The sequence below is a fragment of the Urocitellus parryii genome, chromosome 12 (assembly GCF_045843805.1).
Source record: "Urocitellus parryii isolate mUroPar1 chromosome 12, mUroPar1.hap1, whole genome shotgun sequence".
Classification (NCBI taxonomy): Eukaryota; Metazoa; Chordata; class Mammalia; order Rodentia; family Sciuridae; genus Urocitellus; species Urocitellus parryii.
The window spans coordinates 53,610,577-53,636,250 of NC_135542.1; the positions used below are offsets into that span (position 1 = coordinate 53,610,577).

Consider the following 25,674-nt stretch of genomic DNA (forward strand, 5'->3'; position numbering starts at 1 on the left):
TTCTAGCCAATGGAGAGTGAACAGAAGTGATGATTCATAAAAATCTTTCTATGACAGATCCCCCCACCCCATGTTCTTCTCCTTTGGTTGGCTGAATGCAAAGGATTCCAAGGCTGGAGAAAAGGGTGAAAGCACAGGGTGGAAGGAGCTTGGGGCCCTGAATGACCAAGTGGAAGGCCACTCATGAACCTACACACTCATTTTTTATTTTATAAAAGCAAGAAATGTATTTCATTTTTACCCAATTCTGAGGATTGGATGTTTACTGTTATGTCAGGTAGTGTTACCCCAACTAACAGTGTATGTAGCACAGGCTTAGGTGTTCAGGTGTGCTCACCTGGCATGGTTGGGGTGATAACTGAACTGCTTGGGGGTGTTGGAGATGGGTCCACTTTACCCTTGGTGGCTGCAGGACCCTATAGTACCCTTCCCTTACAGTTGCATATTTGGCACTGCCCTAGGACTGGGCACCCTAGTGAGCCAGGTAGGGTGCATTTAGGAAGGGTGCTTAAGCTCTCTGGGAAATGAATATAATTTTCTTGTGCAAGGGTGCTGCATGCACAGGCTTCAGGCTCACTGACCAGGTTTTTGTCATGCTATGGAGGCCTGGATATTCATCTGGTTCCCAGCTTTTACCTGTGTCCTGACCACATGCTCACACCCCTACTGGGATGACCTATCTGGCCCAGTTCTCCCAAGGCTGGGCCTGGCCTCCTCCTACAGACCAGAGTCATTCTCTGGATCCTGCCTGAGGGGCTGAGCCCTGCAGGAGTTTGCTGACCTCATGGCTGACAGCTTCCTGACAGGGCCTCGGGGAGCCCAGGCCAGGCTCCATCCTCATGGTTCCTCCATCAGTTGATGTGAAATGACACCTGCTGCCTATTGTCACACAGATTCATGGAAGAGACTTTTTTGACCATGATGGCAAGGCTTTGAAAGAGAGTGAGATTTTGAGCTGGAAAATGATGGCTTGAATCCTGAATCTTCTTTCTAGCTAATTGTGTGTCTATGGACAGTTATTTACTTATTTTGAGCCAGTTTCTGAGCAATAGCCATTGCTCTCTGCTTCTGTTGGTGTGGGCATATTTGGTGGAGGAGACGCCTGCATAGCACCTGCCTTACTTCCCAGCAGGCACCCCAGTGGGCTGTGGATTTACTGGGCCTTGAGCTGTTCCGATTCCCTGGGTCCCTGTGTCCAGCTCTCATGCTCTGCCATGCAGCAGTCTGTTTTCCTGCCAGCCTCCCTGTTAGATGGTACACCCACCTTGAGAGCTGGGGCTGTGCTACTTGTCTAGGCAAGCCCATCATGGGACACCAAATGCACAATGCCTGAGGAATAATGAAGGATGGTACCATTTCATGCTTGAGAATCTTCACAGGATGCTGCCTGGTGAAGGGGAAGGCAATGGAAGCTGGGCCTCTATGGAGGAGCCTCTATGCCTAGTGACCTGTAGGACTTCAGGAAAGTTATTGAACCCCTCTGGGCCTTGGTCTTCTTGTCTGAAAATGGAGGACATTTTCCCTGACCACTCGTAGTGGGCCTGAATGGGTACCTCATGCTGTGAAGGAGTGAGGCACCCTGGGTGGAAGTGCATGGTGGAAGTGCACCTCTGTGGGTGTGGAGAGTGAGGAGGTGCAGGAGCCACTGTGACAGTCGCAGCAGCCTGTCCTGCAGAGGGCAGCAGGTGTTGGCTTATGGGGTTTGCAGTGGCATGACATCAGCTCCTCCCCACAGGTGTGCCTCGTCCCTGGGGAGGGACTAACTGGTGGAGGCAAAGCAGATGGAAACTTGAAGGAGGGGATAGAATTCAGGGCCTGGCCCTATGCTTCATTCTCCTAGGGACAGAGAGGGCTCTATTTCGCACAGGGTGCCAACCTCATGGTTGGATTTCCTGCCTCAGTCCTTTTGGAAGTGAAATTTATTCTCAGGTACAGGGTGATTTGTGAAATGTATAAGTTTCTATATTTCATGTTATGTCTTTGTTAGAGGTGGTACATTACTACATTTGCAAACAGCAAAGGCCCATCAGAACCTGGGCTCATTTGGGAGTGGGTACATAGATGTAGGAATGGTCAAAGGCATGCTGACTGGTGACCTGAAAAGACACCCAGGGGAATGGACTCAATGTCCTGGAAAGAAAAGGAGGGAGTCCTCCCCTGCTGGTGAGGCGAATGCATTGCACCTGCAGGCCTGAGGAGAGAAAAGCAGGCAGGTGGGCTGGGTGGTGGGTGGGAATTGAGCAGGAGGTGGTGGTGGAAATTAAGATGATGGGTTTGGGGGGATGCAAATGAAAAACAGACATAACTACCTGGAAGCAAATAAGAGGTGTGGCCTAAAAATGCCCAGAACCAGGCTATTTGTTAATAATAAGAGCTTCATGCACAAGGCCCTGGAGAATGGAATATTACTCAGTGTTAAAAGATAATAAAACTATGGCATTTGCAGGTAAATGGATGGAGTTGGAGAATATCATGCTAAGTGAAGTTATCCAAACCTAAAAAAACAAACAAAAAAAAACAAATGTTCTCTCTGATAAGTTGATGCTGATCCATAATGGGGAGGGTGAAGCATGGGAAAAATGGAGGAACTATGATTGGCAAAGGGGAGGGAGGGTAAGGAGGGTGCATGGGGGTAGGAAAGATGGTAGAATGAGATGGACATCATTACCTTAGGTGCATGTATGACTGCACATATGGTGTGACGCTACATCGTGTACAACCATAGAAATGTAAAGGTGTGCTGCAATTGTGTACAATGAATCTAAATGGATTCTGCTGTCATACATACCTAATTAAAATAAATAAATAAATTAAAAAATAATAAGAGCTAACATTGACCATGAGCACTCTGAATTATTTCCTCAGGAGGCACATAGGAAGCAACCTGGCCTAAGGATGGGGGGGGGATTATCTAAGCTCGTTATCCCTCACATTCCTCATATAAAAAGGGGGATTAATTGTATTATCTCTCCCAAGGGGATGTTTGAGGATGAAAGGTGATAATGCATGGTAAGTACTTGTTAGAATGACAGGTATGCAGCAAGCACTCAACAAATGCTAGTTCTAATTATTTAAAATTCCTCAAGGCTATAAGAGAAGCTGCAATGCAATTTATGGAAAATGTGAATTCAACACAACTTTTCCAGAGGCGTGTCTAGACCTGCAAACTGAGGTCTACCCAGAATCTCACTGCAATCTACTACTTCTCTACCCAGGCAAGAATGAGTAATGAAAATGTTCCTCTAATGTCTTTCTTTTCTATGAAAGATGCTACAGAAAGATAGAGCATTGTAATCCATAGTGCCCTGTATAAAATGGGGATTCTGTAGATGATAAACAAAAGTTGAATAGGAAAAAAAATCTTGGCTCTGTGGAGTTTCTGGTCTAAATGCATAAAGACATAACTCGCAGTTTAACTGATCTCATTTGAAAGATGCATTTCTGAAACACACCACTTATCGTTTAGGACAAAGGATGCAAAAGGAACAGGAAACTTAAATATCTCCGGAGGGAACGTTTTTTCTTGTTAGACTATGTATATAGTGTACAGCTAAAAGCCTTTCTAATGACAGTGCTGGGGAATGGAGCCTACCCAGGTGTGGTAAGTTATGTACTTTACATCTGACTGTACAATTGCAATGATTTGTGGGACATGATTTGATCCATGGTATTTCCAAATCTATCTCATGATGAGTCGAACTTAGCAGCTTCTGCTCTGTAAGCACGTCAAAGCTTAGGACGGTCAGGGAAATTGTATTTAGTTGAGTAAGATCTATGATTTTAAAGAGGAAAACCAGGAGCGTGTCCCTGCTAGAGTCTGACAATTCAAATTAAGGGGGGAGAACTTGCCTTTCTTCCATTTTGAGAACAAGTGGAATTAATTCCAGCAGAAAGCATGGCCACTGAGATGGGGGTTGGGAGGATGCTGATAAAATAGGAAGTAAATGAAGAAAATGAAGAAAATTATAGTAGTTAAATGAGGTGAATGTCAAGTAGCAAGGTAACTTCCAACCACACCTCAAGTCCAGGTTTGAATTGGTGTTGTCCTTCAAAATTACCTTGAGAGCAGAGATCTGTATTCCAGGGGTATTGCCACTGCTCAGAACAGCTTGAGCATGGCTCCTGGAGGTTTTTCTTGTTACTCTTTTTGTAGAGTTACTATAATTTCATAATGATGACAGACTATTACATTACTTCTAACACTCTGCATATTTGTAAATAGAAGGAATATCATTCTGTGGATCAATGCCCCCTGATGCTAGCCTCTTTGCATCTCTCCTTTATGAGCCTGTGTGGGATGACTGCCTGGCGGGGATGATCTGACTACAGCTCTTTTGTCTCAAGTGCCCAGTTCTAGCTGTCTACTCACAAGGAGACCAGGGCACATGATTAGGATCAGAGTCTTTCTTATAAAGTGATTCTGACAGGACAATGACCAGAGACAAAGAAAGCACAGGTACCAGGCAAGTCCCTAAAGAGGATTCCTTGTCACAGGAGTAACAAATGCTGTTTGGGCTCATCTGACAGAGCACAGGTGTTGCTTTGATATACAGAATGCTTGCAATACTGTTATAACAAAGTGATTCTTGTGTCTTTGTGAGACAGAGGTTGAACAGAGGAGGAATGCCAGATTCCACCAAGTGGAATTCTCAGTTCATTCAGCGGGAATTTGGAAGCATACACAACTTCTCTTAATATATCATTCTGCCAACGTGGACTTCTTGGACATACTGTGTGTTAGGCATGGGATCAGGCTCAAGAAGCAGTGATACAGAGGACAGACATGATCCCTGTCCTGTTGGTCTGTATATTTGGACATATAAAAAACAGACAGTAAAGAATGACAAGGTAGTATAGGGATATCTCAAGAGTCATGAGAAGGTATTAGGTAAATATATAGTCTAGGGGTCTTGGGAGATTTTTTTTAAAAAAGTGAATAAAGGGTGGTATTTAGAAAGATAAAGAAAAAACACTAAGGTTGACAGAATGGCAGACGCAGAGGCCTGGAGGTGAGGATTACGTGGCAAAACTGAGTGGAAAGTTCCATGTGGTTTCTGGGCAGAGTGATGGGGAGAGAGGGCTGACAGGAAGGGCTCATGAAATTAAGATTGGACAGGTCACACCTGGGCCTAAGTAAAGGTCTAATTAAAGAGTTTGAAAGGCACCTGAACACCTGCAGGAAGTTAGGAAAATAATTAGATTTATGTTTAAAAAGATTATTCATGTAATGCCCAGAGGCTGACTAGTGTCTAGAGCTCAGGAGCTCTTTAGGGCCAACCTCTAAGCTCTGGATAAATCTCCTTTAAAAAACACAATGTGTGGATGTTGGGGAACCTGGGAGCAGAGGCGTTTGGGATAGCTTAGGGAATAAAGCTCCTGACACCTTTAAGGGCAGGTGCCGGGGAGCTGTCCACAGGCCGGTGCTGAATGGCGGAAGCTAGGAGCTGCCGGAGTGAGCTTCCTGGGTGAATGCAAGTGGAGGTTAGGGTTCGTGCCCCCCTTGGGGGTGGAGGGAGGGGCTTGGCTTTTATTTGCCTTTGTCCATTTCATTTTCCTCTTTATTTCTTTTATCTCTCTATTCTCTTCCTTTTCCCATTTTCATTTTGTGGCAATGCAGGTAGCATAGCCCACTCTCCTGAAAGGAAGCGGGAGGAGTGGGTGGCTCCTGCTCATCAGAGACTTCTCCTTATGAGGAATCAGCAGAACACTGATGACAGTTAACTAATAAAGACCCCACTGTTATCTTAGGTTTGCATGACTGGCTATTATTGTTAAATTGGCCATCGCAGACTGCAGCATTGTGTGTGTGGGTGAGGGGGAGTATTGTCTTTATTGTATTATAGTTGTTATTATCAGTTATTGCTGATTAGGCATTTAATGCAGGCCAGGCTCTTCACCAAGTACTTTACTTTTCCAAACTTAAGAGGAGACTTATTATCTCTGTTTTATAGAACATGACTTGAATCAGAAGTTCAGTGGTTGTGATTTGTGCTACGGGTTCAATACATTATTATGAAGGCCACAAACCCAAGGGACAAGGATGAAAGATGCAGAAAACAAAATTCATTGATACCTACTATGCATGAGTTCTTTGGACAATCATTCATTTGGTCTCATAGCAATCCTGTGAAGTTGTACTGTTGTTATTCTCATTTTAAAGATGAGGAGGCTAAGGTTCAGAGAGGTTAAGTTAAGGGGATGAGGTCACACAACACATACTGGCTGAGTCAGTTTTAAAACTTGGGACTCTCTGATTCTAAAGCCTAGACTCTGTTATCCAGAGTTTCTGTAGTTCTATGGGCCAGTCACAAGTGCAATCTAGTTTGCTTTCAGCTTGCCTCATTCTCCAGCAGTTCCGTTTTCTTTGGGTCTCAATGCCTCCCATATCAACTCTAGCTCTGAGAAGCCTGCTTCTAACACATGTTGGTAGCATGCAGGCTCACCACCAATGGAGGCTCTCTTGTTTTCTGCAATTGCACACTTTTTGGGTCACAAGGCATCCTCAAACCAAGCTAGCCTTTGTCTGAATTCCTGCTGGACAGTTTGGTCTCCGTCTCAATATTGAAAATGTCAATCTGGTACACAGCCTTTACAAGAAGGAGGAAGGCTGAGAACAAAGTCTCTTTCACATGCAACTCTGGTGGATGGGAGTGAACCCAGTCAACATCTTACTTGCTTTAAATTACCTGGAGTGGCTATGAAAGAGAGAGGTCTTGCTCGATCAAGGAGAAACAAACCCTTTGAATCATCTGAATTAATTCTGCATCTACCAGGAGGGAGGACTCTGCATCACTCTCTTATTCTCCATCCCTGGTGCCCAGTCTCACAATCCCAAAGAACTAAAGAGGAGTCTGTGGTGAGTAGTGCCCAAATTTTTTTTAATTGCACTTTAATTAAATCCATTTTTCCTGGGGTCACTGCCTTGGTATGTCCATGGGCTTTGATCTTTAACCCACACACTGAAGGAGTGGGTAACTCATGCTCAGAGTAAGGAAGGTACCTTCTTCCTGTGCCAGCAGAGCTCCAGCAATGAGCCCTTGGATTAGCAAACTCTGAGGTTGGGGGGAGAGTCTGAAACCTAGCTTCATCCTTACAAAGCTGCATGCTAACTGGCTTCAGCCTCCACTTTGCCTTGAGCCCTTGACTTTCCTATATCAAAGGTGAATCCATCAGATGATAATTTGATCATGTTTTAGGAACTAGTGTGGAGGTTGCTCTGGAGTGTAAGGTTCGATGTTTGGCTTATGAAAGATTTTTTTTTCTTTTTCCAGTCTATTTGTCTGTTCACTTTTTAGAAATGACCCTCCCCTGCTCTTTGGTCAGGAAGGGATCAGCACCATCCACCAAGTGTTCAGGATGACACAGCAGAGTGTCACATGAGTGCTACTGTGCCAGGCTGTCTACACAAGTGCTGCTTGCTCCAGGCTGACTGCAGGTGGCAGAGCAGTGCCATCCTGGGGAGACAAGTGGCAGCTGAACTCTGTGGGTTACTGCTCCATTTCAGTGCCACGCAGAGTTAACAACCTCCTAGCCCAACCTTCTCCATTTAAAGGCGAGGAAACTGAGGTTCAAAATAGTGAAGGTCACAGAGACCATTAGGGATAGAATCCAAACAGAAACCAGGACCTCTGGTAGAAAGTCTCCTGTTTACTGATGAATTTGTCATCTGCCTTCATGGACCTGCCTCAGGACCTGACTCCACAGAGAGTGGGCTCGGTCAGGTCTGGGTTCCAGTCCTGACTCTGATGCCTGGTGGCTGGCACTTCACATCCCTGCTTCTTGTCTTATCCCCTTGCAAAAGGAAAGCAGTGGGGATAGATGATGAGGCCTGTCCTACTTGCTCAAAGGTTTTATTGTTAATAAGGAGAAAAGAAAATACCAAATGGGAAAGTAAAATAAAATGCACCAAGTAAGAGAAAATGCTAAATACATAGAACGTCTGGATCTTATTTGGGAGTAATGTGAATTGCTCAATTTAATGTTTTCCTACAGATAGATACTGGAGGCAGCAGATCAGACCAGATTAGAGATGTGGGAGACGAATGCCATTAGCGCCCAAATCCCTTGGAGAATCCTGTGCTCCTGGTAAAACCTGCAGAAAGTGTGCACATCTACATGTGTGTGCATGATTGTCCTGGGTGAAAGGCATGGGGCCAGGGAGGGAAGACATGGCACCCTTCAGCACTGTTCCTGGTAGAGAGCAAGGAGGTGGAGAGGATGGGGAGAGGCCCACCTGTCGGACACGTCGAGGAGAGGCAACACCGTCCACCGCCACAGGCTCCAGCCTTCATTGGTGGCAACGTGCCAGATCATCCTGCTTTGCTCCTTCCCAGTTTTGTTCTCTACTAGCATCAAGGACACATTTCCCCTCAAGACTCCACGGATGAGCCAGGACATTCGGAGCTGCGAGGGAGAGAAGAGCCAAAAGATGAGGTGTTAGCATGGAAAGGAAACCTTAGGTCCCCTTGTTGGGTTATCAGTGGAAGTCCAAAGGATTTTTCTGGAAACTCAGCTGAGGTTGGCCCAGTGAGGACAGCAGGGCACCCACTGCCTGATCTTGCTCATTGTCTCCCAACGTGGCTTTCATTAAGTTCAAAGAGCTGTGCAGGAACAAGCTGTGGGCAGTACTGGAGCTTTGTTCAGGTTGACAGTCTAGATTTTACAAGATTCTTTCTTGGAGGTAGATCAGTGGAGTGTTCAGTGAATTTCCTAAAGAGTAGCTAAAAATTTTTGTCCATGGCCCCAATCCACTTTGCAATCTTAGGCAAATGATTTTTTTTGACTCAATTTCTTTGACTGATTTAGGTAAAATAGATTTTTATTCCTTCCCCAAAGATTCCAATGCTCTTATTTGAACAGCAGGAACACATTGTGTATTAGTTAACTGGAGATCCTACGACTTGGTAGGTAAGGTCAGACAAAACCTTTTATATCAAGATGTTGATATAAAGTGTCTTCCAGAATGAGGGTGCCTGTTTTTCCAAAGGAAGAAGGGAACTTCATCCCAAATGAAGAGAGAGTGGTTTCATGACACCTCAGGAAACATTTGATACTTTTTGCTTGCAGTTTGGGGAGCAGAGTGGGTTCGTGTCTCTCTGGAAAACATAAATCCCCAGACTTTCCTTAGGCAAAGAAATTCATGAATGTTTCACAGAGTCTAGAGGGGAGCCAAGTACAAGTGGGCCCTGTGGGTCATTTTAGATCTTGTCCAAGAGGGCTACACCGACCATAGCAGAAGAGCTGCTGGTACCTTGAGATGCCCAAGGGCAGAGGGAGAAAGAAGTGACCACCTGTAACTGAGACACATATGCTCTAGTCAAGATGAAAGACCCTAAGTCACAGTGGAGGTGGTGGGAGAAAGGTAGTTCTCTGAAGGAACTACAGAAGTGTCCCTGTGAGAAACAGCCTCGAACACTTGGCATGTGCAGGGAACACCAATACCGGATCCCAAAACAGTCCCAGCCAACTAAGAGTTTTCTTGGTCCCTTTGTGTTTCTTTTCTTATGCTTACAACCCTGAAGGGTCAGAGGTCAGCAAGATGACAGAAGAGGAGGAGAAGCTGGATGGGGAACCAGAAATGTCACTGATCACACCCTTCCCTGATTTCAGGCTGTCCCTCTGCAGCAGGACCAATTACAGTCAGAGCAGGGGAGAGAAAGAAGCCCGAATTTTAGATCAAGGTTGAAGTTCTGACTGGCACCGCATTTTGATGATAAAATGAGCCAGTGTTTTGTGATTTGAAGAAACCGGAGAACAGTCTGTGTTACCTTGGAGTGACCAGACAAGTAGGGGGGTCTGACTGAGTTTTCACCCAGGACCCCATACACAGAAGCTCAGTGAAGGCTCTGAGACTCCCCCACACCAGTTTATCTGCAAGATTTACACCTGCCTTACGTATTTCTGCTCCTGTACTTTTGATCCTTCCATTTCTTCTACCTCCACTTTTCTTCTCTCCATGTTAAAAAAAAAAAAAAAAAAAGGACATCGATTTCCTTTTCAGGAAGCTTTTTCTTACCATTCCACTCAGAAACGACTTCCTCTTTCTCTGAAGTCCTATAACTGAGGTGACTGGGATCCTCATGGGACATGCCTTGTTTTTCCTTATGGCAAGGCAGGAACTGTCTTATTTATCTTGTACTCAGTCACTGTCAAGCTTGGGCACATGGTTGGAGCCAGTCAATGTCAGAATGAATAAAAAGGTATACAAACATAGGCAGCCACTCCTGTCTTTACCAGGTTCCCAGCTCTGGTGAACCAACTTTTCATCCTCTGAAGCTTATTTGTACTTTCATGCATTCTGGAGATCAGGTTCCAGGGAAGGGGAGAGAATCCCCTATTTCTCAGCCACCTGACGATATTCTAAATTGCCCAGTTCTCATTGCTCTTAGGAAATATTCAGTAAGAAGCAGAGTCTGCTAGTGACATGAGCATGTCCATGAAAAACAGCCCTGTCCTGTCTATGGGGAGGGGGGCAGCTGACTGCTGAACTTTCTCATCTTCCCACACTACATTTTAGGCAAATTAGGTTGTGAGAGAGTGGTGGAGAGAGACCCCACATGATGGTGCTAAGGCTCCGGCATCCTTTATCCTGAAGAGGTCTGCCAGGAGCCTTCTTGGTTGGTATCAGCCCTTGAGGGAGATGATCAGCTATTGATTCACAAATATTTACTGCAGTCCTACTCTGTGCTGCATACTGTGCATATCTTCCCTGTGCTCACGGACCTTATCATCCAACCAGGAAGTTAGAATTTAAACTAATAATTTCAAGTGTCTGAGTGTAACCAAAGATGAAGTAATTGGAGCCACTTGATAGCCAATGCAAAAGACGTAAGACAATCAAAGCATTGATATCATCAAGGCCTAGGGTAAGACAGATGCTGGGCCCAACTGTTCAGAGCAATGAATAGATAAGAACTTTTTAAAATTAATTTTCCTTTCATCTTTTTTTTGTGATGCTGGGGATTGAACCCAGGGTCTCACATATACTAGGCATGTGCTCTATCACTGAGATATCTCCTCAACCCCTCCTTTCATCTTATAATAGTACCACTTATGGTTTATAGCAGAAAACACATATCTAGGGCCAAAACTCAAGCCAAGGTATGCACTGTCTGAGCTTCAACAATGTTGAGTTCTAGAAATAGATACAAAAGTCTTGGAATAAGATTGGCAGTCAATAAGTGGCTAGTAAAGTACATTTAGGATCATTAATTTTTTTTTTTTTATCTGCCGAGTGCTCAGTAAGGATATACCCAGGCAGATGCTCTTCATTAAGACAAGCATCCCCCAAACCACTGTTTTTGCCTTGGACACCCTTCCAAGTTCTGCCTATAAGAGCCAGTGAGTGACTTGTTGATCAGATTGTGGTCCTTGGACCCATGTCTTCAATATTACCTGGGAGCTTGTTAGAAATGAAGAAGCTCTGGCTGGGCCCCACACCTACTGAATTAGAATCTGGAGAGAAGCACTGGGTTAGAGAGCAGCCTCTGGAACTCTACCCTAGTGCTCCTCTGACTCATTCACCACCTTTCCAGAATGCACTGGAAACAACTGCCCTTTGCATCAACACTGATTCTTCAGGGGCTCATTTGATCATCTCATTTCCTGGCTTGTTCACTCTGTCAGAACTGGGAGTTCGCGCTCCATGGTTCGAGTGCATTAACTGTGTGACCTTAAGACTATGGCTTAGTCTCCTCTGAGCCTCTATTTTGTTACAGATAAACTTATGATCATACTCCTACTTTCCCTGCTCACCTTAAAAGGTGGTTATAAATACTGGGTGAGTTAAAGAATGTGTAAGAGCCCAACTGAGGCTGTGTGTGGCATGGGGAAACCAGTGGTTTCCCATCTGGGCTGCAAATGAGAGTCACCTGGGGTGCTCTCCAAATTGCCAATGTGCGGGCTCCACCCGAGAGATTCTGATTAAGTCGTCTTGGTTAGGTTCTGGACATCAGAGGCTTTCAAATCCCTCCAGGTGATTCTAAAGTGCACCCTGGGATGAGACTACTGGGGAGATGGGGCCACTTAGTGCAGAAAGTAGCCTGACCCTCTCACTGAGGGGTCCATTTTCATCCTAGACTTTGAGTTTGAAGCTCTTCTTAATGACTAAAAAAATGGCTTAAAGTGTGCCCACCATCACCAAAGTGTAGAGGGGGTGATTCTTCTATAGAGAGGAGGACACAGCCCTCCACAGAGAGTTTTCATGAGGTTACCACATCAGCTCCAGGCAAAGACTGAGAACAACCCAGAAAGTGAGGCACCCCTGGGCTGAAGGTGAGCAGAACTGACCTGAGCCAGACCTTGCCTCTTGCTCCTGCAGGGCAAGGTTCTCACCAATTTCTTAATTACTAGGACAGGAGGACTGATGTCAGGTCTCAGTGAGAATTCCTCATTAATCACCGGTGTCTAAGGGTGTAGAGCGCTCTGGTTCCTAAGGCAAACTGCAGTTCTGGGTCCATCTCAAAGGCTGACATTTCTCCTATCTGGTCCTAGGTGACAGGGCTCCTCTGATGTCATCCTAATTACCCATGCCAAGGACACACAACTAGATCTTAACAGTAAGATTCCAGTGCCCCACTAGGCACAACACACTCTTGAAAGTTGGATCTTCACACCCATTTCTATCTTGTGTCTTGTAGGATACAAAACCACTTATTTATTGAATGCCACAAAGCTGCACCAGGCACTTACACAAATGCTTATCATTGTACACTCACAGCACCCCTTCATGTAGCTACTGTTACTCCCATTTTTCAGAAGAAGAATCTGAGGCTTGCAGGGGCGAAGCCAGTCCCATGTGGGCCCATATGCTGTGGGCTTGGGCTCTACTCTCTGTTCTACACTGTTCCTACCACACTTTCAGAGCTATGCACACTGAGCATGTTATGATAATCTTTAATGTATCCGGGGTCTATTGAGAAGATTTTCTTGATTCTTTTTGCTCACAGTGTGGTCTGTGGAGCAGCAGCAATGGTATCACCTGAGAGCTTGTTAGAAATGCAGGACCTTAGGTCCTGGTCCAGCTCTACCGAATCAGAATTTATATTTTTACAAGGTCTGATCTGAGAAACACTTTCATATTGGAGGGATTAGGGAGATAGTGGATTTTCAGCCATTTATAACTCTAGTCCCAGTGTGGGTGTGAATGTGAGTGTGTGTGTGTGTGTGTGCACACGTGCGCATGTGCACATGTGTGTTCATGTACATATCTATTATATTTATGGGAAATAACACTTGTTGGAGCCTGTAACAATATAATTTTTGATTCTCCTGGACACATCCTAATAGATATAGGTTCTAAATGGCAGCTTTTGAATAATAGACTCTTTTATATGCAGACAGCAAGTGAGACAAGTGAAAAGAAACAGCACCAAGAGCACGCCACCAGCAATTATATCTCCTGGCTCCAGCTGGCCCTTTTACAAGGGCCTTTTTTCCCTGCCTCTCTGTGAGGCCTGATAGACTTTCCAATTATGTGGGACCAGTGTTTGTCGTTTTATTAATTAAAGTCCTGTATGTAAAGCAGGAGCCTCATTGTGGCTAGGCCTCATGCTATTATTTCTCTCATGGCCCTTTCCTCCTCTGGAGGTAATGACTGCAATTTTATGTCTAGGATGTGGCCCGTGTTTGCTATGCACTCTTCGTGGCAGCTTCAGAATAATCTCTTGAACTCATAAGAAAATATCATAATGCAATTTAGCCTGGAAAGGGACTCAGTGGTATCCAATAATGTCCGTACTGCATGTCATACTCGCAGGGGTAGGGGACACTACAGGTGGAGGTGGTGGTGAGGTTTGCTATCTTTCAAAATTTATGAAGGGCTGCAAGAGTTCCAAGAGTAGAGGCAAAACCCCAAGGATGGATGCACCCAGTGTGCATTTCACCCCAACAGAATGAAGCGTGTCTTAGCAGCCAGAGATGTGCCAAGATGAGCTTACTTGGCAGGTGACAGGTAGCCTGGGTACTCCCCACGCTGGGAGTCATCTGGAAGACAAAAAGACTTCATGATCAGGATTGAAATTGTTATCAGGGTCCAAGATGGGGGTCGAGACTCCCCTCCAACCTAAGATGCCACAGAGTTTTGATTCAGGGTAGGAGCTTGTAATTTTTAAGATTCCCTGGTTTCAGCATGGTCTATTATTAAGAATATTGACTCCCTGAAAAATCCAATGTTTTTGTTCACCATCTTCTAATTCACCTGGAAAGAATAAACACCAGCTCTCTAGCTATAAATAGCCTAATGAAAAATCAAACCAACACAGCAAGAAGCTGCCCAGATGCAGATTTTTTTTTGATAACAAGCAAATAAAATGTGATGCTGGCAAGTACTAGCAATTAGAGAAGCTTAAGGAATGCTGGATTCCTGGTCATGCTGGAGACTTAAAAGACCAGAATCCTTTCTGAAGGCACCACCTCATATCTTTCTTTCTGAGACATCACATTGAAGCCAAAGGATACCCAGCTGGGGACATACATCTGACCCCTTTGTAAAAACATGGAGGGAAAACATGAAGGTTATGTATATAAAAACAACAACATTGGAATCCCTGGGTGGTGAGGTTATAGAGTGACAGATATTTATTTCTTCTTCTGGGGTCTTTTCCAGATTTTTAGTCTATGACTTTGGAAAACTAGAACAGAACTACAGAATAAACTTAGAATAGAGATTAAAAGCATGTTTATGAGGAATAACATTGAAATAGAAAAATGTAAAATGAACTAAGGAGATAACGAAATACTTAGATGATATGATACCAAATGTATGTAAACCCTTTAACTACAACCATGCTTGGTTCTCTCTCCCTCTCTCCCTTTCTCTGGAAGGAAGTGCCACCATGATGATAGGGGTTGTCTTTTGTGGGGGTAGGATTATGGGCAATTTTGCTTTTCTCATTTATACTTCACTGTGTTTTCCTAATGTTCTACAATGTACTGCAGAGTACTTTTATTATCAGAGAAAAACAAAAGAGTGCTGCATTAGAAAAGGCAGCAATGGAGGACTCGGGTGTTGTTGGAAAGTAGGAAAAGAGAAAACCATCTTTTTACCCACCTTGGAGTGGATTGAATTCTCTGGCCTGAGTTGTGGGCTTAGTGAGGGACCTAGAGCGGGGGGAGCTCCTGAAGGACCAGGTAGGACAGCACTGTGGACAGAGCATGGGCTTTGGGAATAGAGCGGGCTGGTTTTCATTTATTACAAAATATTTCAGATCTCAGTATGTTCTTCTATAAACTGGGGCCAATGTGCTTTCTCTAGAGAGCCACCGCAGTGCCCACATGAGCAAAGACATTTCACAAATGTCAGTTCTGTTCTCTACTGGAAAGGGCTGGTATGGAGCACCATGTTAGAAATAAACAGCTCACAGAAAGACAGAATAGGATAGCATAAAGGATGCAAAAGTCTCCTCTGTGCCTCAGTTTCTCTGTGTGCATTGGAGATGATGCTGGGAGCAGATCCATTCTATGCAATGAAACTCCAGTGCCTTCATGGACAGCTCCTGGAGGCATGTGAGTGTCTTCAGGGGCCCAGAGTCCCCCAGAAATGTTGATTCCCTGGAAGCTGGGGAGTCTGTGTTCTTACCAGAGTACTCTGAATCTGGGACCCATGAATGTGTTATAATGATCACCAGTGGAGTCACAAGGCTCTGTGATTACCATATCGCTTGAATGGGACCCAAGTCTGTGCCAAGGGCTGAGAAAGATTTTATTCACTCCCTGAGCCTTGACAATAATTCTTCATATGCCTCAGTTTCATTGTGTAATGGGAGAGGTATTAATTTTGAATAGCTCAGAGGTATTAAATTAATTATGTCCAACTGCAATTACAATTGCTGTTGATTACTTGAGCCCATTAGCATGTATTCTGGCAGAGTCAACCACGCCACAATAAGTAGTGACAGAATGCTAGGCTCCCCAGTGCCCTGCTAGCTCTAGATGCTGAGGTAAGAATTATTTTGGCTTGGAAATCTCAGTAGGGCCTCATTTGTCAGATCCTTGAGGGTCAATGAGGAGTCTTCTTGCTAGCCCCTCTCCTTAAGGAGCTGCACAACTCATTAATTAATTAATTATTGATTAAGTGGGTTTATTGGGCATGGTTTCCTGGTGTTGCTGCTAGTAAAATAATGCTCCTAACCTGCCCCCACATTGCTAATTGACTGAGAAGAGACCTAAGGACACACAATGCCTGTTAGCAGCCAAGAAGAGGGCCAATCATAACAATTGCTGCCACTGGCAAAGTATTGTGAGGATTCCAAAGAGTTTTATCTGATGCTGGCAACAACCTCAGGCAGCAAGTAAAACAGGTATTTTTGTCCCCAGTTAGGGATCTCAGTCAGATGAGTGGGCTAGAGCTTGGAATTGAAGCTCCTAAGACAAGTCCAGTGATTTGGCTTTGGAGTTGGACTGACCTGGTTAAGGTTGTGGCTGTATCACTTACTAGCAGGTTAACATTGGGCTGAACATAAAGCTCTTAGCCCCCGTGTCTACATCAGTAAAGGGGGTTCACAATTTCTTACAAGTCTGTTTGATAATGTGAAGATGAAGGTGAAATGTTCAGCACAGTGCCAGCCTTATACTAGGGCATCAATATTTTACAAATATATCCTTAGTGGGGGTGTGTAGCTCAGTGGTAGATGCTTTCCTAGCATGCAAGGAGGCCCTGGGTTTGATCCCCAGCACCAACCAACCAACAAACAAAACTCTTAGTTGGCCCCACAGATAGTAAGAGTATCTTTCCTCAGCCACAGACTAAGGGAAGATTTCTTTCTCCCATGTTGCAAAGGCTCCAAGGAAGACTTTTTGGTTTGATTTTTAGTGTAATGCAGCTGAATTCTCCATAAGTAACCTGAAGACCAGAACCTTTCATACCAGAAACACTTTCTTAAATTTCCTGTTGAATAAACACCTGACAGTTATTCTGGATTCCTGTGGTCTGTCTCTTAGCTTGGCTGGTCACCCCGTAGGTCTGAAATCAGTGCCTGTTGTTTCACTGCCCTTCTGCGTCCCCGCTTGGTCACCCTCCCTCTAGGTGTCTGTGAGCTCACTCAAGCCAGTCGGTTGTACTCTGATCAGGTTCATCATCTGTAGAGCAGGGAAGGTTTCACTCATCACAGGGCAACCACGGGGAGGTGGAGAGGCTCTGTGATCCTTGACATTAAGGTAACTCTTACTACGGTGATATTATCACGGGTATGTGGGATGGTTGCCATTGGAGACCTAAAGTGGGCCTCATTCAGTGATGTCTCAAGAACCACTTGAGCCTCTCCCTTTCCCTCCAAATCAAAGTGGCACATGCTTAGGCCCCAGGTACAGGCTTCCTGAGAGTATCGTGTCCATGGCTGATGGTGTTGGCAGGTGCCAGAGCTGAGGTCCACCCAGTGTTTCAGGTGTGTTGTCAGCTTCAAGGTGACTCACAGGATGACAGTGTCATCTCCCCTCAAAGGGACTGGGAAGGAAGGCCCCCTCTGTCAACACATTGGGGCTACTTAAGGGTAAATGGTTGTTGTTATCTTTAGAGAACAATATGGAAAGGGAGGGCAGGAGGAAAAAAGGGACTTTTGCTGGACTGAAAGAGAGTGCTCCCCAGGTCCATGCAGGGTGGGGAAGGAGCTTTTGGGGATGGTGGAGAGTGGGGACAGGGGCCCTTCTGCTGTTTCCTTGGACCCCAGTTGTTGAACCAGACTACCCTCACCCCAGTCCTGGTATGACCAGGCTACCAAGGGCAGAGCAAAGGCCAAGTTCTCCAGGTTCAGGCTCGTTGCATAGAGTAGGCTGTGGAATTGGTCTTGGAATTGCCACAAAAATCCAATAATGGTACTAGCAGACACAGGGCAGCAGGAACCGTATGTGCTATTTATTAAGTACCTATGTCTAGATCCAGGTGGGTGCTTTTTACTTCCTGTTTCACTTGTTTCTCCTGCATGTTCTGCAGAGGACACGGAAGCTGAGATGAGAGAGGCAAATTTCTCAAGGTCTTCCATCTAGAAAGTAGTGGATTCCTCCAAGGTCTCTGTGACCCCAAGCCACTGCTCTTCCCACTAGATCTGACTGTCTTGATGAGGCTCCTTTTGCCCTGGTCCCACCTGGCCATCTGGATTCCTCTGGATGAGAAGATGTCATGGCTCTTGGGCCAAGGGGCAGAAAGGAGGCAGCTACTCGAGCCTTCCCAGCCCCTTGAGGAGAGATGGCACTGTTACCCCCCTGTGAGTCACTCTGAAACTGACAGTGCATCTGAAGGCCCAGGAGGACCTTGGCTATGACTTTCTCCAGATGTCAGCATCACCCTGCAGGAGCAGAAGGGCCCGGTGCTTCCTACTGGGCCCCAAATGACATCTTCCTGGGTGGAGAGTGGATCATCCAGAGAGATGTCATGCAGGCAGCAGGAGGTCCTGACCCTGGTCCCGGTGTAGGAGGAGGCATTTCCAAATGGCTTTTCCTGAAGACGTGCTGCATGTGCAGAGAGCAGTGAGTATAAAAAACCCCTAGCAAGACCAGCTGGATTTGCCCTTAATTTAGGCAAGCACTGAGGCCTGCTGCTGGTCTTATTTCTGAGACAAGTTGCTGCAAAGGTGTCTGAGCATCAGAGGAGAGGGAGGCTGGCTGTCCATGGGAACTCTGCCTGATGGGTAGCTTCGTCTTTGTATACCTGACAAAAAGGACTTGGGCTTGGTGGGAGGGGAGATGAGTATGAAGCTACCCTGGAATCCCCCCTAGCTTGGAACTGGTCGCTGACTATTCATGACGAGGGTTTCGACAACTACTGCAAAGTGTTGGTGTAGCGCTGTTTGACAATATAAGGACAGAGACTGGTTTCAGGTTGACTCTGATAGGGACTGGCTTGTTCTGCGGGTGTGTAGACAGCCATGGCACGGGAAGAATGGGAGAGTAGAGAAAGGTGAAGGGCAGCTTCCTTTTCACTATTTAGACGCTTGTTTCATGCAAAAGGTAGACTGGGTCCAGGAAATGACAACCTTATTCAGGACCAAGCCCGTGAAGCCAGGGATAGCTTCTCCTTCCTAATTAGCTAACATTAGTTAGACCACGCTGGGCTGCATACAATGAACAGCTAACATTTGAGTCCCACGAGTGAGTGCAGTGACCCTTGGCATCATGGGGTGGTGTTCTTTTTCTGCCTTTAGAGGTGAGGAATCCATGCTGGGGTGTTGGGGGCTTTAAACTGGGCGAGCATGAGGCTGGATGCTGTGGAGTGTCACATCTACTGCCCCTAATCTGAGAAGGAATGATCTGTCCTGGCAGAGCAGTGTGACAGAGCCATGCTATCTGGGTTTGGTCTTGGCTTGTATTTGCTGGTTTGGATCTTTGGGTACATTTCTCTCCTGTCCTGTTGACATGGGCGGCTCCCATTGTCTGGGCAGCCCAGCACACACCCTGACTCATAGCAGGTATGTAGATCTGCTCTGTAAAGTGAGAGATCAAATATTCCTGCTCATCCCCCTGGGCCTACCTTGTCGGGGCTTTGTTGGGGGGCTGCTAAAGCCAGAGCAGTCTGCCTTTGTTTCCTCCTCCATCTCAAGCCATCTTTTAATTATTATTACTCATATCTCCCTTTTCTTGCCTTTCCACAGGAGACTTTGCCATTGAGTTTCATAAACTTTAAAAACACAGCAGTTAGAAAAGTTCCTCTCTCTTTCCCAGCCGGAAAGTCTTCTTCCTCTGCTGGTGGGGAGGAAGCAGGGGCAAGCCTGAATAAGCCCAATCAGCAGCCGGGAGTGCCTCTCACCCTAGTCTGCCACCGAGTCACACTGAGAGGCTGGAGGGAGACAAGGCATTTTTCCGGGAATGATCACCACACCCTGGAAAGTCTTACAAAATCAGCCAGCGAACAATTTACTAAAAATCTCCCTGGCCGCCAGCCTTCAGGGCTGCCACCATAGGGGACTTCTCAGTGGGGCTTTGAGCAGGGCTTAATGGATGGCAGAGGGCAATTCCAGATGTCATCTCTTCCCCTGCACCTCTCTGGGCCCCATTTACTAGTTTTAATGACACGGAGTATGGGTCTCCTTTTCCCCCAGGCCAGCACACCTGGAGGAACCTCACGGCCAGGTATGAAGCAGCCGACTGCAGCTAATCAGAGCCTCTCTCACATCAGGGCAGAAGGTCCCGGCTGTGCTCCAGGATTGCCAGTGTATGTGCAGGGAGGGAATAGGTGGCCCTAGCTCTGGCTAGGTATGAAAACCAGCAGTTGGGAACTGACCCCCATTAAAACGGTGGGTGACAACCCACTTCCTGGATCCCTAGTATTCCTGCAGCTCACAGGGAGAAACACCGCTTCCAGGTTTTTGAGAGGGAAGAAAATGAGGGAAGGCTACTTTTCCACTCCCCTCCTCCTCCCCCTCCCCCCAGGCCTTGTTCTGGCCTGAGAACATGGTTTAAATTATTCTAGTCACAGGCAGGCTATTCAAATAAAACAGAATTACAAACCACACGGGGCTTGTTGAGACAGTCAAGCTTCCAGGGTGTGTGAAAGGCAGGGGGGAGGGGCGCAGACGGCCCCTGCTCCTCGCCTGCATCCTCTTTATTACCAGCAGCTGCAATGCTAGACACAGCCAGGGTGTCTCAAAGCCAAGGAGGACTGAGCAGGTCTGACAACGCGCAAGCATATGAAAGCCCCGGCAAGGTTCCCCTCCCCGGTGGCAACTTTAATTATTTGAACTGGAGCTCAGTGAAATAAAAATAAAACAAAATCAGAATACATTGTCAGGGGCTCCTCAGTTTCCTGCAGAGAATAGCGTGTGGGGAGGGGGAATAAAAAAAGAAAAAGAGACCTCACAATGCTCTCTCTGTTTGTGGCTGGGCGAGGCAGAGGTCTTTAAATATTCATGCCCCATGTGCAATTGTGCAGAGAAAGGAAGGAGGCAGTGTCTGCTGCAGCCGGCTGGCTGGGCAGAGGTGGCAGCAGTGGCTGCAGGCAGCTGGAGGGAGGAGGTGGGAGCTGGCCTGCATCTGGAATGCCCCAGAAGCTGGGGTGGACCCAAGGTGCACCCTGGCTGTGTCTGCTCTTCCAGCTTCTCATCTCTTCTGTCTCTGATCTATCATTTCTAGCCTGTTTTCAGGTTCATCTTTCTGAAAGTCGAGTTATGTCACACTATTTGGGGTCACATGTAGGGAAGGCAAACTCTCTGATGGACCCCAGGATGAATTTCAGCCATATTTGGCAAGCACACCTATGGGCCAGAAAAATCTCAAAAATCACAACCAAGTTACCAAGGGTTGGGATTGAAAATGCAGAGTCCCAGCTGCATTCAGTGGTGCCACTCAGGAGGTCCAGGGTGGGGCTTGAGAATCCTCATTTATCACACTTTCCAGGTGATGGCAGGTGGAGAAACATACTTAATAGTGAGCTTGTTCCTGGAAATTCATTGATGACGACACCAGTTCTTCTATGAGAGCTCACCAATGATTGTGGGGTTTCATGGAGGAACATTTTGAGGTATTCTGCCACACATTCATTTCCTGGAGATCAGGGCTCATCTCTTTTAGAGAAGATACTCCATGGTGGGCATCCGCCCTAGCGCTCAGGTAAACCAGCTGCCAGTCCCTGCTCAGACCCTCATTAGGAACCTCTATCCTTGGCCCTATTTGGCATTCACTTTTCTGCACTCAAGCCACACAGCCAATGAAGATCCCTTGGAGGGCTGAGAAGGGGTCTGAGATAACCTCTCTCAGTCTCCCATAGTAATGCCACATCCATTTCCCTACCACTGGAGTTTGGCCAACTTGAGAGAAGAAAATCAACTTCTTGCTTTGAATCAAATAAATGGTGGGGCCTATAAACTTGAAACTATATATTTCTATTTTGGTTATTTATTCATTTTTTTCCTAAAACATTGCTCCCAACATTGGGAATTCAAAGGCCCATCAACATCAGACAAATGGCCTGAAAACTTGAATGTGAAATAATGTAAAGGTAAATATATATATATATATATGAATAATGTGATTGTGGGATGGACTCACTCCCTTCCCTTCATTTTACCTGCTGAGCCAAATTCTGGAAAAGGGCAGGAAACAGTAGAAATAGCCTAGAGCAAATTTGACCACAAGAAACATAAAGCAGACCAGTAAGAGAACACACCTGATTCAGCTATTGATCAATGCAAAGGTTATTACAGAAGTGATGGAGTATCAGAAAAATATCACTTTTGCCTTGACATTTCTTTTTCTGAAATTAGGCTTATATTAAATCCAGTAAAGAATAAATTTTAAGACCAAATGCTTTTAAGGCTTCTCCAGTCCTCTCAGGTGGGCCAACCATCTGTCCCTGTTCAGATTTTCTCTTAAGAAGCCCTCCTTTCTAGGCACCTGCTCTGAAGCATCTGAGAAATACCAACAATGACCTGAATTCTACCATCTGCATCAGATAGCATGGTTTCTCAAATACAATTTGATTTAATGAATCCCTTTGTTTCTGCCCAGACTTCTTCCAAAAAAAAAAAAAAAAGGATTTAAGGTGGCTCAGAGACCCATAAAATGTAGTAAGATAACGTAAACTAGAAAATGGTGAGGAAGATGGGGCGAATGTTGAGTTGTAAAATCACCATATCATATTATAAAGTCCTATTTTACTTACTAAGGGGGAGCCTCAACTTTAATCTGACCATTCCTCTAATTGAAAAAATTCATTTATACACCTTTTTCATTCTTATTTGTTTTATGCTTGTGAGTCTCCATTTCAAAGCAAACTGGAGAGCTTGAATTTCATCTCAGAGAAGGGGCAGTCCTGTTGTCTGTGCCTCTGCTGGCCAGAGCCTCTCATCTCTAAGATTTCTACCAGCCAAAGGAGGAGAAGTGAAGCTACCAACTTCCATAATGTCCACAACTTGAATGGAAAAAATTGGTCAGAGGGTGTGGAGTTATTTTGCAAACCAAGTCAGATAGGGATTTTTTTCCCTAGGTATCTCCCCAAAGAGGGCAATTGGCCGAGTCTGAGCTACATATTGGATTTCTATGATATGTGAGATGCAGGTGCCTTGGGGCAGCACAAAGAAGCCCCAGGCCTGCCCTCTGAGAGCTTGAAGTCTGATTTTTGGCTGATGCCCTCTTCTTTCTCCATTCTCTTTCTGAGTGTGTAGACAGGGTTCCAAGGCACTGTTGGCTAAACTATTGGAACACTCAATTTTGTGTCAGGTACTCATCTCAGCCTTTAACATATATTAACCCATTTAATTCTTACCTCTTGGGGGCAAGCACTATCAAGTGTTTGTAGGTGAGGAAACTGAGGCCCTGGGAAGTCAATGAACTGCTCAACTGAAGTGTACAGCCAATCGGGATGGAACCTGTCTCATACTCATGTCACTGATTCTGGAGTCCGTGAGCTTCATCACTGTGCCACGTTGGGGTCTTAAGTGCCTTTCTCGGCCTCTTGAGGATATGGCCTTTGTATGTGAAGGAACATGTGACTCCAGGCCTCCAATCCTCAACAGAATGCCCCTGACATCTTAGAGAAATTTATGTAAATCAAACTTTGATGCTTCATAATATTTGAAATGTATTCTAAGAGCTCGATATTTCTAAAAAAGGTTCAGTAGAAAGTCTTCTGTAAATCATTGTTACCCTTCCCTGTTATGCCTTGGGAAATTTTTTCTGGGTTTGCTTAAGTTAAGGTCCTACTGTGAATAGTTCAGTGCAGCTGAGTCTGGGCATTGAAGGTAAGATTCCCTGCAGATGGGGTTTAGCATGTTGTTGGATGCCACATGCCTAAAACATAGCAAAATGGCTTTCTTGTCCTGCCAGGAAATCAACCAGCCTAGCCGTGCAGGCTCCTTTCTTATTTGTGTGGGTTCATCTGGAAGAGAGAACTAGAGGAATACTGAGACTTGCCTCACACGGAGAGTTCTTAATTGGCGCAGGAAAGGTAGCACTGGTCACGGTGGCACTCTCAGAAGTGGAGACATCAGTCGTGCTGAGCGACAGGACGTGGCCTGGGGGAGAGAGGAGAAGAATCTCAAACACCATTTTCTTGAATCCAGGGGCCCAGGAAGTGCAAAATTAACAGACTATTCATTTTTTTTTTTTTAAACCAGTTTAGAATGTCTTTGAGGACATTGGTTTCTTACTTCAGGAAGCTCACTTGTTATTGTCAACAGCCCTAGCTCATGCAAAAACTTTCATTCCCAATTGTCTATGAGGACACAGCACCATATACCTGGTCACTACACTCCCAGTCCTCAGGACTTAACCCAGGAGCAGCCTGACGCACCAGGGTTCCCCAGCCCGACACTCCCCATGACTGGCCAGTCTTCCATTTTTCTTTATGACCTTCACTCTCTTCTCCTTGCTCTGGAACCCAAGTCATCCTGTGGCCCATGTCCTGCCCAGGGAGACTCATTCAGCACGCTTGGCCTGGAAAGCTGGGAGACCACAAGCTGCTGACCCCACATGGTGGCAGGAAGAAAGTCTCTAAACCTCCTGGAACTGAAGGGCAGTTTGGAGGTATCAGTGCCGTGGAGATGGGAGTCAGAGTGACCTCACAACTTTTTAGGGGCCCGTGGAACACCAAGCATGGCTTTGGTCCTTCATTTCTACCTTTCAACATCTCGTAGCAAAGTCAATTGTTGAATTCTACCCAATAACAAATTCAGGTGTGTCCAGAGAAGTTACCAGGCCAGGCCAGAGATTTTAGCAAGCATGAGGCAGATTCAAGGAGCTGAGGTTATGTGACTTGGGGAAAGAAAAGCTGTCACGTGGGTGGATAAGTCACAATTGCTGTTTGCGAATATTTGAAGGCCTGCCAATCTGGGACAAGGGTAGTTTAATTTTGTGGGGCTCCCGGAGGGAAAGTCACTTCCCATGAGTAGAATTCGGAGGTGGAGCTTCCCTGAGCCAAGGAAACCTGGTCTGTGATTCAGAGCTGTTAAACAATGGAATGGGTGCTCTAGGAGGCTGTGGGAGACTCGTCACCAGTGGTATCCAACAAGGGCCAGGTGGTGATCTACTGTGGGTGCCGGAGGGGGAATTGCCAAACCGGGAGCAGACCTGGAGCTCACATCTGATCCTGGGCTCCCTTTCTCTTCTCTGCTCCTTCCATAGACAGGGTGCTGTGTGTGAGGCGACTGGGAGAAGTAGGAACTCCTGCGCCTCCACATCTGGTTGAGGGGCCCCTACAGATCTCCCCCCATGGCTGCAGTAACTCAGCCTTCTGTCTAATGGGACCACTGTGACAGCATCCTGGCCCAAAGCCAGCTCACTCCAATGCAGCTAGCTCTGAAGACGGAAAACAGAACTGTGTGGGCTCTGGGATCCTTCATGGTTGATCTGGATATTGTCCTCTCACATACTTTTTATTACTATTTCTTAAAATAATCCATAGGATGTACGATCTTTGCTTGGAAAGAGAAGGGTTTTGGTAGGATGGTCTCTAGTTCTAAAAAGAGAAGGAAAATGTGGGGGAGGGGAGGAGGGAGTCCCCTCCCCTGCCAGTCCTATGCTGCACAGAGGTGGGCATCAGGGCCTGCCCAAGTGACCAGCTATAGGCCAAGGCTGGGCCATGGCTAGGTAGCCTGGCCTTTCTAGCAAACTGACTGTGGGAGCCGTGCTTGTCCACAGACCCTCTCTGATCCCATGCCCTGCCAGGGCTGTGTCTCTAAATCTGAAGCCAGCCTACTCAGGTGTGAGTGGTTGTCTCTTGGCTGTGTGGAGGTCCTTGGTTCCTTTGGAAGT

At 45.9% G+C, this 25,674-nt stretch overlaps 1 protein-coding gene across 1 annotated transcript in view; it reads right to left on the reverse strand.

Annotated features, from left to right (window-relative positions):
* The window catches only part of Alk (ALK receptor tyrosine kinase), a 647,158-nt gene that overhangs the window by 80,991 nt on the left and 540,493 nt on the right, over nt 1-25,674 (reverse strand). The window contains exons 8-9 of the mRNA XM_026390638.2: nt 23,836-23,936; nt 8,234-8,403 (exon numbers count right to left, since the gene is read on the reverse strand). Of these exons, the coding sequence (XP_026246423.2) occupies nt 8,234-8,403; nt 23,836-23,936 (271 nt within the window). The remainder of the gene's footprint in view (nt 1-8,233; nt 8,404-23,835; nt 23,937-25,674) is intronic.